Below are 15,151 nucleotides of genomic sequence, written 5' to 3' on the forward strand. Positions count from 1 at the left end.
ATTAGCAGTGTATCTGCATTCAAGAATAAACTTGAGCTAATCCCTAACAGTTGTAAGATCATTTGGTAGGATAATCTAATACTATCATTAATCAACAAAACAAAGTACAGCTAGACTAAGGAACATGCTACTTGATAAAACACATTTTGGGCACATGTTATTAGTTATTATCCAAGCAATACCAAGAGGAAACAAACTAATCCACAATTCAATTACCGAGTTGTCTTTTCCTTCAGCAATTTTCGGGACAATTCCTTCAGCAGTAAATCCAGTCAATAATCTCGAGTACGTTTTTGACTCGCTCAGCTTTGTTAACAGCTGAGTCGGTAATCATTTGAAGATGAACAAAATATGAATAGTTTTATTTTAACATCTATAATATTATTAATTTTGATAGCCAATATATTCATAACACTCTGTAGGCTTATAATGACAAATCTCATTTAATGACTGGCCAATCACTCTTTGAATTGCTTATTATCAAGTAGCGCAATAAGATGAAAAGTAGACAATTTGGAAACTGGAGTTATCCTTACATCAAATTGTTGTTGCAGAAAGAACGAATAGCTCACGATACGTCCCGACACAGGGGTATTATAAAAGAAAAGTTTGATCAGCTGCATTTTCTCTCGCCCGTTTAGGTTATTTATTTTGCAAAAATGAAGAGCGGATCATCGATTTTATTTGTAACGATCTATCTTATCAATTTTGTTTGGGCAACTGAGCCTAAGTTTGATCCTTATAGCGTACTGAACGTAAAAAGAAGTTCAAGTGCAGATGAGATTAGAAAACAATATAAAAAGCTTGCTAGAGAATGGTAAGATTACCAAATGCAGCCAATGCTCAACAATCTTTTTGCTCATTTGGTCATTCAGCAATGTTAAAAATGTATCGATGATTTCACCCATAACATCATGAGATTGTTTTGTTTTTATAATTTTGTATGAAACGATGTTTTCATGCAGTCATAATCGTGGATGAGCAGTTTTTATCGATGTTTTCAGGCATCCGGACAAGAACAAAGATCCCGATGCAGGCGACAAGTTTACGCAAATAAATAAAGCCTATGAGGTGAGCTTAGTAAAAGATATTTTTATAATCTGTCACTTTCTTTTTAGCTTAATGTTTATACAGACCGTTTTTGATAGAATCTGCATAATTATTTACAATTAAAGATGGATAAGTAGCTCAACTATTTTGATGCAGGTATTTTAAAAATTGATCACGAAGAAACTCATTTGAAAGACTCTATCAGTCAAATACATATACTAGATATTGGCACAAAGGTTTTTAGGAAGTACCATTGCTGAGACTGACGAAATTTTAATTTCAGCTAAAAAGTTGTTTGAACCTATTTTCTAGATTAGGAGAAAAAGTGTGGTCTACCAAGCAAGTATTCTGATTAATTGGTTTAGAATAAATCGCAAACTGAGCTCCTCACTATTTCTTTTGCATTTTGTAAGTCAGTTTCAAAGTCTTTATTATTCATGACCAATGGTTAGAAGGCTTTTTGTGCTTAATTTCATAAAGTTGTACCACAAAAGCTTAGATTTCCTACACAAAAGCCTTAGTATTTATATGTCATCACTAGTTAAACTAGTTGTGATCTTGGGTTATATACATTGCTAAGAGATGTTCTGATACCTAGCTGCACAGTTGTCAAGCAATGTACAATTAAGCAATGTACAATTAAGCCATGCAAATTTGTCAAGCGATGTACATATATTAACTGATCTACAGTTGTTCCTGATATAATTGTAACCCCCTTCACAAAGTTATCTGTATACGGTATTTTATGGCAAGTATTTTATAATACTTGACCAAGCGTATGGTGACAAGGTTGCGAATTGCACTACTGTTCACCATTCATGCATTATTTAAGTTCGCATTATAGAAAGCCATTTAATAGATCATATTTGGCAATTGTAAACTGTTGCAATCTTTGCAAATCAGTTTGGAGTCCAAACGTATAAGCTCACTAATATATGAGAGAGGTAATGTTTTCTAGAGATATTACCACTGTTGAAAATTGTATGCAAAATTTTGTAATTATTTTTGTTTTCAAATTTTTCATTTTATAAATGATAATAAGTGACCCTGAATGAGTTTTTGAAAAACTATTATCGGTATTGGGTACAGCTATTGTAGTTATCTATATTAACAGAAACAGAATTTAGCAGTATGTGATCTGTGAACCTCTTTTCACAGATCACGTGCTGCTAGATTCTGGTGTTATTTTGTAACTCTAGATGCTGGTATTTTTTGTAACTCCATTGCATTGCATTTTTAATTGCAAATGTGCTTTTATTAGGACACCTTGACATGGTGAAACTACAGGAAGCGGTGTTGTCTATTTTCTTATTTTGGATCATGCATTGAGATTAGCTCAAATTTGTATCTTTGCGAAGTTGATGTCCGGTTTTAAGGAAGTCTTAAAAAACACTTTTAGATACTAGGAGATGAAAAGAGAAAGGATCAGTATGACAGGTTTGGTAAAATTGATGACAATCAACAATCTGGAGGGAGTCAAAGTGGCCAGTTCTTTAGAACTCCATTTGGGGACTTTCAATTTCCTGGCGAGGGCTTCAGATGGGATAGTGATGAGAATGTCATCACTGACAGGTGAGTGCGCGTACTTAAAGCTGGTCTAGTGGTACAGCGCAAAGACATGAAGACGCATAATATTAATTTTCCTCATCTTGATGAGTTGGTTGCTGTAAATAGGAGAAGATTATCATAGTTGGAAGTTAATTTACTATAATTCGCTGTCACAGCATATAGGTAGTTTATGGCTGTGGGTTGCGAAGAAATGTCGTTCAAGGTTTGTAGTTGAGTGTTCTACTTTATACAAACATTGCTGACTATAGTAGTAAATCACCTAAAGAGGAGGTAGCTACCTGTCCGCAGTGGTACGTTTGTTTAAAGAGACACCCAGCTAGTAGCCTTACAGCTGCGCATAAGGATGGCTCTTTGGAAGTTTTGTTAGTTTCTATTTACATAGCAGTCAGCTTGAAATGAGATAAATGGTTTGATTACTCTTATATATTACAGGTTGTTACAAAACCACATTCTACCAGAAAGTTATGAAAAACCCTATTTCTTTTTTGCTACTACTGATTTCTGCTTCAACTGCATGAGAGTTCAGCCTATTTGGAAACAGTTCACTCGTGATCTTGAAACCCTTGGTGAGTTGTAGTTTGGTGAGTTGGACCTTGGTGAGTTGTACCTTGGTGAGTTGTACCTTGGTGAGTTGCACCTTGGTGAGTTGTACCTTGGTGAATTGTACCTTGGTGAGTTGTACCTTGGTGAGTTGTACCTTGATGAATTGTAGTTTTGCTGGTCTAAGCTCATACTAATCATGTGATGGCTCAGCCGTTTCTCTCTTCAGCATTGACCATATGCAATGTCATCTCACTGCATACTGTTCATGTGACAGTTCAATGGGTCTCTCCTTCTTTGCAGCCTCTGCCTCTTGAATATTCATTGTTTGATCACATTTATTAAATACTAAATAAACTCGATTTTAAAAGAATTCGAGTCGTATTGTATCACATAGTTTTAGCCAAGTGTCAGCGTAGGGGAAATAAAGATGGTAAAAATTATATTTTGTCCAATCTTTGCGAGGTAGTTTAAATGTGATTTGATTTCTTTTGGTTCTCATTTTCAGACATCGGTTTTGGAGTCGTTGATGCCGATTATCAGATGAGTGTCGCCAAGCGTTTGCGGATTCCCAGAGTTCCTTGCATCGGGGCGATAGTCAATGGACGCTCAGTAATATTTGACTCAGGGCAATACAGTATTAACGTACTGCGACAATTCATGAGGAAACTACTCCCTGACGACCTTTTACAGCAGGTCAGTAGACAGTCTTTGTTTGTATTACTTTTTATTGCCATTGTCAATTAAAATGATGTTTATCGTTGCATGCCAAAAACAGATGAAAAGACAGAAATAAGAAATTATTGAATGAGTTCAGCAAAAGTGTTTCAAAAGTTGGTAATCTAACAGTGTTGTGGTGGAGTTATGATAGTGAATTAAACGTTGTAGTTACCGAACATTCATAAACTGAAACATACGATTGTGGATGTAGTATGTTAGTGTCATGGAATAAAACACGATATGTGACATATGTATAGAAGGCTAAATACAAATATTCTGGGCATAGTTTATGCAGTAATTGGAAACCTGTAAGACAAATGCAGATATGAGCAGGTTTAGAATACCACAATTTGTTCATTTTGTATGTAAGCATTTCTGTACCTCTATGTACGAACTTTCATATGCTACAGGGTTGGTGTCACTCACAAACTTGCTACAGGTTTAACGGTTACGCTTATGCATACAGCCGACATGGTAATGTTGCAGATTGATGCAAATTCGGTAGACTCTTTCCTTAGTGGATGGAAGGATAACAAAGTGAGGGTGATCTTTTTTGGAGCTCATGCTCTTGCCACTATGCGCCTTCTTGTGCCCCTGTATCAAGTGAGAAATCACATCTCGGCAACCTACGTTGATACTAGAGCAGCTGACAGCGCTCAGCTTTTAGACAGGTACAAGAGAGAAATCTGGTGGGATGATCAACATTACTCTATTGATTTTAAGCTTTACTCTGTTGTTGCATCTGGCATTTAACATCAAATCATTATTACTAGAAGCTGAGGAGGTACATCACCTCCTTAACATCTTAAAGGAAGGAGGTGATCAAATTCTACACATTTTGCACAAACACTTTTGGGACAGGCAGCATTACTTTCATTAGGATTAGTTCTATCATGGAATTATTTCTTTAGCATGTTTGAGCGCAAACAGAAGTGCAGGTCAAGGGCAAACACAAGTTGTTGTCTTTAGAGATATGTAACTGACCATCTGCTTTTCTGACTGAAATACTTTACAATGGCAGAATATCGTTGCTTCGTTTTATCAAGGTCTTTTTGTGGAACTTTGTGTAAGTTAGTCCAATATCTGTCAATATCTGTCAATATATTTTGATATTTATCAAAATCTATTCTCAGTTCTTGATTTTGTTTTTTTTCAAGTTTTTTAAACATACCACAAAAACAGCATGTGTAAATCCTTTTATTATAAATATAAAAACATTTCATTATTTTTAAAATTCATTATATGTCGAAGCTAAGTACTGTTGAGTCAGTAGCTTAGAAAAGGCCTTGAGGAAAGGACAGACGGAGGAAAACAACTCCGAGTTGGGCTTTGTTAAAAATCTGTACGTAAAAAATATACTAAAAATTTCATCAAGTTTGTAAAACTCGTGTCACATCTCTTTCCTGTCTATTCTCTTTTCCTGTAGAGCTAGTACAAGTTTTGAGCTATGACGGGTTTGTGTTCATACAGTCAGTTTTGGCAACTTGATTTTACAATTTTAATTTGATAGAAAATATGTAGGGGCATATATATATATTGTCTGCCGACCATAGATAACACTGGTATATATATCATAGATATATAATTAATGCTAGACTAATTTTCTATGTGCGTTTGTTGACAAAGAACATTTCACCCACTTCGGACCAAATGGTTAATCCTTCCTTATCAAACCATACCATAAAGACAACGATGATAGCAGCTGCGTCAGGGATTACATTGACATCAATGTATAGTCAAGAGAAAGCAATTATATGTTTAAAATGAAGGTCGTAAAGGTGGATGTGGCAGATGCTAGTCAATTGTATTTGTTTGAGACCAAAAGAAATATCGTGTTATGCTTGTCTCATTCCTACCAGGTTTGATGTGGAGACAAGTGCAGAAACACTGCTGATATTTAAGGAGGATGTTGAGCACCCTGTGCATGTAGAGAGTGTAAGTTACCTTTCTATGGAAACAATAATTTTTTATTGCAAGGTCAAGTTATTAGGACAAGAAAAAATGCTCGATGTATATTGATTTATATTGATGTATATTGATTTATGCATTCTTATTTTTATTACAGTCAGCAAAGTTGTCGGCAGCTTTTGTTGTTCAAAATATGTACAAATGTTTTAAAGATTTGAGTAATTACGGAGATTTAACTATGTTGTCAGCTTATAACTCTTCTTCATCTGGGTTTCTCACATTCAGTTGTAAATATTTTTACTAGTTGGTAGCCAAGTCCTGCTACTAACAATTGTCCGTAACTCTGAGGTTATTCTTTAACGCTTGTTTTACTCTGTTGTTTACTTGTTTTACTTTGTTCTACTCTATTTGCAGCAAAAAAAGTTCAGCACGGTTGATCTTCTTGCTACCTTTAAGGCTAATAAATATTTGTCCTTACCAAGGATAAGTTCTCCCGCAATATACAATGATCTCTGTCCCGCTAACGGCGCTAGTCAATATAAACAGTAAGCATTGTTCATATTTTAATTGATCATTAAAATATTTAGAAACTAAAAGCCAGTGCTAGTCTAGTTACAGTTGAAGTTGTCTTCTCAACGTCGCTATTGCCTTTTTGCGCTGATGTCTCATTTTTAATGTTTCTCAAATTCAAAGTTTTTGTTAATAGAATTATACAAGCTACATTCTTAAATTGTCATCATATCAATATTTTAATGAAAAAAGCACTGTAAATAATGAAGGTACCATGTTGCGAATTGTATATATGCCTCCAGGTGATGCCTGTTTGTTGAGACTACTGAAAAAGCTTTAATGATGGATCCGTAATTTTCAGAGCAATAAATATTGACATCATGTTTCAAAGATAACTCAACCGTTTAAAGAACAACTTTTTAAACATCTTAATCAAAACTTACTGATATTATTACAGATACACAAAATTTTGCCTGTATCATTTTGCCTATGATTAAAACAGAGTATGCATTTGGTAGTTAGAACTACTCGTAGGTGTCGACCTATTGCTGCCGCAAGTGTTTACTCCTTCATGTTATTGTCAGTTAAGTATTGATCCATTGCTGTCACAGATGACTTGAGTTCCTCGTTATATTCTTCTGTTTTTAGATATTGCGTTATGCTAACATTTGATTCAAGCTTGGCTGATCTTGCGCAAGTACGCCTCTTTAGAGAATTTGCAAGAAAAGCTACAGGGTCTGGAAATATAAAGTTTGCGCATGTCTATACAGACAAACAGAAAATGTTGACTGAAGTTTGGGGTCGGCCTCCAGGAGACTTTCAGGTGCGCTATATCTGGGATAGGCTATTGGTATATGTGAATGGTGACTCATAGTGAGTCATTAGTGATTGGTGAATCATGAAAAGTGACTCATTCATAGTCATGAACAGCATGTGATTCAAACTGCTCTTAAACTAAATACTTTTCTTTTTAGCACTAGATTTGTGTGAGGTCGTTTTTCTTAGCAAACATATTTACGCATTTGGTCAGTTTTTTTGTGCAAATACAATATTTTTATTCTTTTTAGTAATTGATAAAATTATTTTTCATAGTATGATCAGTTGCTTGTTTTCTCAGGTGGTCGTCATCGTGAGGAAGAAAGATTATAGGGTGGATCTGAGCTGGGTGGAGTGGTGTGGAGAGGGCTGTGAGGGTCCCTTGGAGTCGGTGATGACTAGACTTAGTACTGGAAGCTATAAATTCACTGATCAAAGTGTAAGGAGATACGATATCAGGTGGGTATTGCAGTTGTATGTCTTGCCTAAATGTCATTCAGATCCATAGACAGACATGGTCTGTTAGTCTGTTACAGTTGCCCTTCAGGATCAGTTGACAGTACAGAGCACAGTTAGACGGATCTTATAAAACACGGCTGTCATTTTAGGATGCCAAACTTATGAGCTCATAGCAACATTCATGGAGGTTTTGGTTAGCTCTAGCAAGATATACATGTAGGTAATATTGAAACTAGTAACTCAATAACTAATATTCACTGAAGGCTAGAATAAAGGCTAATCTATGCTCTATAGTTAACTCTTTCGCTACTAAATTAATTTTCTTACCGGGACATAATTCAGTCTTCCGTAAAACCTAATATTTGGTGGGGCACATATAAATTTTTATAACTTTTGAACCACACAGTCTATAAAAAATGTTTTGATACCAAATTAATCCACATAAAATTTCACATCAGCCAATGCAATAAAACGTGTTGCGGAATGAGCTTGGACACTTTTTTGGTCTTTTTCGGTAATACTGTGGAAATGTTTCGAGTCACACGAGTTATTAATATTATTATAGCTTGCGGCATTATTATTGCTGCTAAGAACAATATAATCTCTCTCAGTAGTACTATTATTCGATAGATAATCATTAAAAATAAATTAGAACTAGTTTTGTTCAGCCGCTCTGGTTTCCAGGTACATTTACATTTTATGTGTGAGCAGTCTTCATTAGTTGCTGCACCCAACTCAGAATCAAGCTCAAGTCATTACTACCAAATCGTATTATTACAAGAACAATGGTAACTAGGTCTCAGCCTCAGGTGTTTTAATTCAAGGCTTCATTTTTTCTATGGAATTTGCCTCTATTGAGCATCATATCGCTGAGTCTTATCTACATCTGGCCACCTCATTTATTTTTAGAAAGTACGATCTCTTTGCTTTTCTATTGTATCAGCTTGCAGATGTAATTTGCGTATTGTAGGGATGAGATGGCTGCCAGCCTGATAGTAAGGATAGTCAGGCGGATTCGAGATTGGTGGGACCACTTTACTTATACCTATTTTGATGGGTCTGTCAACACTCTCTTTGATTCTTGTTTTGATGACTATGTCACTAGAATTTATTTTTTTTTTGTGTAAGAGCAGCTTATGCCACCTTTCATTTCATGAGGTTTTCAAATTAAAAACTTGTTATCAAATTTTCATTTAATCAAATTAACTGTTAACAGCTTACCAGCTGTTACCGGCTGTTCATCTCGTTGGCCGAAAGAACTTCCTAAGCCTGTTCAATGAGCAGCATAGGATTGGTGAAAGTAAGCATAGTTTTAAGCACATATCATGTAATATCCTGTTTGAAATTTAAATTGATTAAATCTATCTGTGATGAGTCTGAGCGCGTGTTTCACGCACCTCTCAAGTTTTATGAGTCATACTCGATACACAGTCAAGCTCATCGTTATTGTCTTAACATATTTTGGCCAAGGTCATGCAGTTGTTTTCTAGTAAATATTTGACATGGTATTGTGTGGAAGAGCCAGCAAGTGGAATTGGTAAATGAGGTGCCATGCGGGTGTTTTAGAAAAAAAAGTGTGCTTGTTTTCTAATCAATGAGAATGGTTCTGCATTAATATTGCAATGTCATTGTGATGCAAATGTAGGTATGTGGATGCTTAAAAGGTGTATGAGAGAGAGTCATCTATAGTAGCCATCTATAGTAGTCATTTATAGTAGTCATCTATACCGGTGATCTATAGTAGTTATCTATAGTAGTTATCTATAGTAGTTATCTATAGTAGTTATCTATAGTAGTTATCTATAGTAGTTATCTATAATAGTTATCTATAATAGTTATTCCTATTAACAGAAACAGAATCTAGCAGCCTATTATCTTTGAACCACTTTTGTAATTCCATAATATTGCGTTGTTTAATTGCCGGTGCGCTCTAACTAGAATGCATTGACCTTGGCATCATGAAACTAATAAAAGTGGAGCTGTCTATCTTTTTTATACATGATAAGGTTTTGAAATTATTTGAATTTTGTCAAGTTGGTGTTCAGTTTTCATAAATCCTTAAGACATACTTAGAGATGGAAAGAGAATGAATCAATATGACAGGTGGTTAGTTAGTTCTTTTTAAATGAAATTTTAGTCTAGGCATATTTCTTACATGGTTTGCTTTTCCCATGTTTATTTTTTAAGTTGATTTGGTTTCAATCTTCATCATTTAAAATAATTGCTTTGTTTGGAACAAACTAGATAAAATATTCATGCTTTAAATTGTATTCGGATTATCATCTGTTGATTGCGGAGCAACATTCGTGATACTACTTGCAGTATTTCCATTTATTGGTATCATATATTTGTGGGAGATCTGCTCTCATCTGATTGGTTATAGGATTGTAGTTGGCACTTGAATGGCTACATGTATCTTTAGTATCGTGTATGATTGTTTTAGAGACCACAGTTTGACAATTATATCTATATTGTCCACAACAGTTTGTGTGGTTATTATCACCTTTGCGGTAGGCATGGTGTTCAGCTCTGCACCAACTTCTACACCAGCCTCATTTTCCACAGCCCCCACAAAAAAGTCTCCACAATCTGGGTAAGTGCTTTGAGTCTGTTTGTTTTGCCTCACTCTATAGACTTATAAACGGCTTCATAGAATGTTACTTAGAACGTTCATAGAACGTTCTATCTAAAGTTTTAAAAAATGCTCTGTTTAACCCATTCATTTAGCTAGTCACTGACATCGGTGTTCACCTTATGAAGAAGGCAGATTTTATTACTATGTCAATTGGTGTCTTCATAAGTGCTTTACTGTTAATAACTGGTGTTTGTGTTTAATGCACAAGAGAAGATAATTCCTTATTTTCAATGGTCCTGGCTCGCCTCACATTTTGCTGCAACATCCTGTATGCAGCTGTTTGACAGGTATGCCAAGAGTCCAGGCAAGTTTACTGTATATGACATGCGCAGCCACAACTATGATAAACTCATCACAGACTCGCCCCCTGGATACCGCCTCATTCTGCTCTTTGTTGATGAAGGGAACAAAAAACAGTATATAAAACGTTTTGCAGACCTCATGATGCCTTTTAACAGGTTTGTGTACCGTACATGTTGGCTGCGCACTGCATTTCATATTTTTCCATATCGTCTGTTTCCCTGATCATTCTGAGCTTCAGTCTCTGCTTTTGGCGAATAAAACAAACGCTCAGCCTAGCAGTTGTCTCCCCATCATTAATCAGGTGTTTCAATTATATGCTTGCTTACATTAAATACCTCTCAGATTATTCAAATAAGCTTTAGATAGTTTTATAACTAAGATGATGATAGTTTGAATATGACTTTCCATGGAAATATAATATTCAAATACCTTTCAATGTAGAAGGTTTTCACTCTAGCTTGTGATTTCAAACTGAGTGTATGAATTCTTAAATAATGATCTATGATCCAATTTTGGCAAAGCAAATGTATTGAAAAAGTTATATGAGCTGCTACTGTTTTTAACTGCTTTGAACTTTCAGAAAATGGTGCTCCTAGTCTGGAGCCAGAGAGTTAAGGAGCTGACGAAAATATAGCCTTATCTGTTGTCTTACCCTAATCATTGCTGTACTCCGCTGCTTCTCAGTAGTTATCCCAACCTGCTTAATATGGACATTTCATGCTTCAGTTATATCTAGTTTTACATTAACTAGCTAAAGTGCCTTAATGCCCCACTCCCTCTCCTCTTTGTCTACACGCCTATTCACATCATTATATTTTGTGTCCATCAAAAATTATTACCTATAGATTGACTTGGAAGAACAAAGTTAGTGATCAGTATTGTATGGTTTTACTCAACGAGAAGCAGACAGTTGAGGCCATACTATTGATAACACAAGTTATTTATTGGAAGACATGATACTTTGTATGATATATAAACTAGTCCTCTAACTCAGAGTGATATCTCATCATACTGAGAGTTAGTAGGAGCACATGCTATGATGTCACAGCTTACTCCTTTTGTTCAGGTCTAAACACCATTATCTAAGTTACTGATGTTCCAATTTTGGATGTCTAGTATCTACAATGAGTGCTACTAGCTATTTTAGTAGTGTTAATATAGCTGTTGTGTTAGTTTGTCAAAGAAAGAATTTGTTCTCCTTTGAGCATATGTGCTTCGAGTATATCTACAGTATGTTCAATCAGCAATGCTGTAATTCATCATTTGAAAAGCCATGCAAGATAATTCATTTATTATCTGGTGTTTTGCATCTTTAGTGATGCTAATTGTTGTATTTAAAATGCTGTATTTTATTTGCCCAGTTTCTTATGAAACCTCATGCAGGGCGTCTTGTCAGGAGACAAACCAATGTGTTCTAAATTTAGCAGTTGTTTTTATAGAGCTCCATACTTCATATTTGGGTTCATATACATCGACAAGTATCTGAGCTGGTATCAGCGGCTTCTCGCTCAAACTGTTGGGTTTAAAGAGGAATTACGCAACATATCAGCTCAAAACTGTATAGGTGAGTGTGTGAAGAGGCAAGTAGATAGGTTTCTGCTGGTTCTAGACTGAGATATGTCAGATTAGACGACTACGAAAATGTTGAGAACTGACTTCTCATAAGGTTTAGCCTTACATACACCTCATAGTATAAGGATACCTTTTCAGATTTGAGAACATTTGGTCTTTTTTAAAGTTCTTCCCATCGTGTGTACTTTTGCAGTTGTTATAAGGTGATGTGATGAGTACTGATACTTCCCATCGTGTGTACTTTTGCAGTTGTTATAAGGTGATGTGATGAGTACTGATACTTGAGAACTTTGCATAAGTTCATTACTCATGTCGCGATTTCTTGCTGTCTAGGTTATTGGGATTTTCCTACTAGTAACCTAGACAGTAAGAAATCTAGTTTCCCACCATCTACCTGTAACTTGTTCGTTTTACACGCGCTATCATCCAACTACCGTAATAAGCATCCATATATGGGATTACTAGCAGTGTAATTTGACATTGTGCAAATGTCTGCTGAAAATAGCTGTTCAATGATTGGTAGTCATTCACTGTGTTCCCATGCGTCCAATGGGTTCAGCGTTGCTTTCACTCTGAATGAGAAAAATGGTAAATTCCGAACGCATTCGACGTTGGCTGCGCTAAATTTGTGCAATAGCATTCGCTGTGAAAAAGCGAGTCTACTTTGACAAGTTTTGTTTTGAGAGATATCAAGAATTTTGGAAAGATCTATACATGTTTACATAGTGCTACTTCAAATTGTTGCAATGGTAGGGTGCAAACTCCATGGAAACAAAGTGAATGAAGAGGTACTATCATGCATGGGGCACTTTTATATTTCATTATAAATCAAAGTGGTTTAAGTTTAATATAATTAAAAGTGAAGCTCGTCACCAAATATACATATAAGTACATCATATAAGTTTATATTATGTCTGTCATACCCTGCTACAGTGTCTCTAGAAGTACTTTAGCTTGATTGTTCACGAGATCTGCATGGCTGATGAAAAGCCTGTAATGTTTTACTTATTTTATAGGTACTGTGTTAGCAATAAATGGTCACAGGAAGTACTACAGCATCTACCACCCAAAGACATTAAATGTTAGCGCCAGGCAACGGCAAGATGGCTATGCATTTGTTGGTTTGGAAGACAGCTCAGATTCTGAACAAGAAGGTAAGTTGCTACGTTGTCTAATATTGCCAATTTAATTTGCAATTGGTTTCATGTAAGAAACCAATTATTGATTAAACACATGGTAGGCAACTATATTAATTGCAGGAAATACAATAAGATAAGACACTACTGCAAACTATATATTCAAGAAGTATCATGCAAAAGAACCGCAGCATGTCACTTGTGCGTTTAATATTAAAGGTTGACTTGCAACAAAATTCACATTACAGTTATTTGGTATCAAAAGATTCATTATGTCTTACTCTGCTGTGTTGTAGGTGCAAAATATGTGGAAATGTGATTACAAGCTCCTAAAAGCTCTAAAACGAACGGTTAATCGCCGCCATCACAAAACCGCCATAGATTAGAATCTCTTTCCAAAACGGCTCAAATGGGACATAGTTGTACAAGATGGCTTCTGTTTACTCTTTCACGCAACCTCATTCATCGAAATATTTTCACAAATATACTTCATGCATTCAATAAAACCATGTCTATTGTTCTTACGCGTTTATTTTATCGTCATTGTAATGCTGTCACTTTCAGCACTGATATCTTATAACTTACTGTAAAAATTTGTTTAATTTTTTAACCTTAGCTCGAAAGAGTACATATCATTGTCTGATAATCATGACGAGCCTGTTGGTCACTTGTGATAATCAAAAAGTGCTGCAGAAATTATTTGCGAAGTATTGGGTCACATGATCAGATTACGACTAGACGATTAGACCAAGTCGAAATAAAACTATAAAGTAGCGAGCATCTATATTTGATACAGGGTTTTCGGTAAAACCTGAAGTGTTTGTTATAAACTAGTGCTACGAGAAGTTTTATATTGAGCTTTTTATTGGCGTTTCAATTTAGGTGAGAACATCACGTGACAAAACAATAACCAAATGTAATGACAGCGTTAGAGAAATAAACTGATTCCAATCTACGGTTGCTTTTCGTTTTTGAGCTTTTAAGAGCTTGTAATTACATTTTCACATATTTTGCACCTACAACACAGCAGAGTAAGACATGGTGAATCTTTTGATACCAAATAACTGTAATGTGAATTTTGTTGCAGTCAACTATTATTTTGACTGACCACACATCTCAACTTTTTAGGCATGAATGGCAATGGACACACTCTAAATGGTCAAACTAAGCCTATGGATGGAGACTCCCTAATCGCTGCGGGCAGACTTCTGGATGGTCTAAGCCATTGGGTGGACAGGCTATTCGATGGCACACTTCCTAAATGCAAAATTCAATCTTGGCCTGTTTTCCCTGTTGACCAAATTAGTGAAAGGAAATTAAATGAAAATAAAAAGGAACAATAATTCAGTGCTTCTCTGCAATCAACGAGAATTTTTATTTCTGTAGTAACTGTTAGATTTTGTCACTGCTCTTAGTCATTCGACTAAAACCTGTTCACCATTATCTAGCCTTTTAGAGGATATTATAGACATTTCTAACTGTTTTGGTGATTGTCAAATGTTCAACAGAGAACTACAAACTTTGCCCATCGGGTTTAGAACTGGCATGAATTATTTATTTATGAAATAAAATGGAATGCAATCTCAACACTGTATCTTATAAATTTTGTCTGTATGTGTATTTGATGCTGGTTCCTATCATTATGATTTTATCGCTATTAATTTTAATTATTAATGTTTATTTATTCACTATAGCTGCAAGCAACAAATCCTGTTTCTGCATGAATACTGTCTTTATACATTGAACCAGTTTTTATTGCATATTTATTGTATTTAAGATATGAGCAACTTAATCATCGGAGATAAACATACACTAGCTTTTATTGGCTATATTATTGTGACTTTGTGCCTAGCTATATCGCAACAACATTCAAATACATGGATGAATGTTGCTGCTGCATTATTCAGTGCATTGCGGTATGATACTTGATTTA

At 35.3% G+C, this 15,151-nt stretch overlaps 1 protein-coding gene across 1 annotated transcript; it reads left to right on the forward strand.

Annotated features, from left to right (window-relative positions):
* The first annotated feature begins 659 nt into the window (after positions 1–659).
* On the forward strand, positions 660–15,108 carry LOC137405175 (dnaJ homolog subfamily C member 16-like). Its single transcript, XM_068091403.1, has 16 exons — positions 660–817; positions 1,005–1,071; positions 2,450–2,622; positions 3,052–3,185; positions 3,668–3,855; positions 4,366–4,550; positions 5,739–5,814; positions 6,202–6,332; positions 6,946–7,120; positions 7,415–7,572; positions 8,543–8,629; positions 10,016–10,165; positions 10,495–10,665; positions 11,950–12,074; positions 13,099–13,236; positions 14,347–15,108. The coding sequence occupies exons 1-16, from the start codon at positions 660–662 to the stop codon at positions 14,559–14,561; spliced, it is 2,331 nt and encodes a 776-aa protein (XP_067947504.1). The 3' UTR covers positions 14,562–15,108.
* The last annotated feature ends 43 nt before the right edge of the window (positions 15,109–15,151 follow it).

This window comes from Watersipora subatra, chromosome 9 (assembly GCF_963576615.1).
Source record: "Watersipora subatra chromosome 9, tzWatSuba1.1, whole genome shotgun sequence".
NCBI lineage: Eukaryota > Metazoa > Bryozoa > Gymnolaemata > Cheilostomatida > Watersiporidae > Watersipora > Watersipora subatra.

Coding starts and splice junctions, on each gene's coding strand:
- LOC137405175 (XM_068091403.1), top strand. CDS start 660: ATGAAGAGCGGATCATCGATTTTATTTGTAACGATCTATCTTATCAAT. Junction 3,186..3,667: donor TCGTGATCTTGAAACCCTTG/GTGAGTTGTAGT, acceptor TCTCATTTTCAG/ACATCGGTTTTGGAGTCGTT. Junction 3,856..4,365: donor CTGACGACCTTTTACAGCAG/GTCAGTAGACAG, acceptor GTAATGTTGCAG/ATTGATGCAAATTCGGTAGA.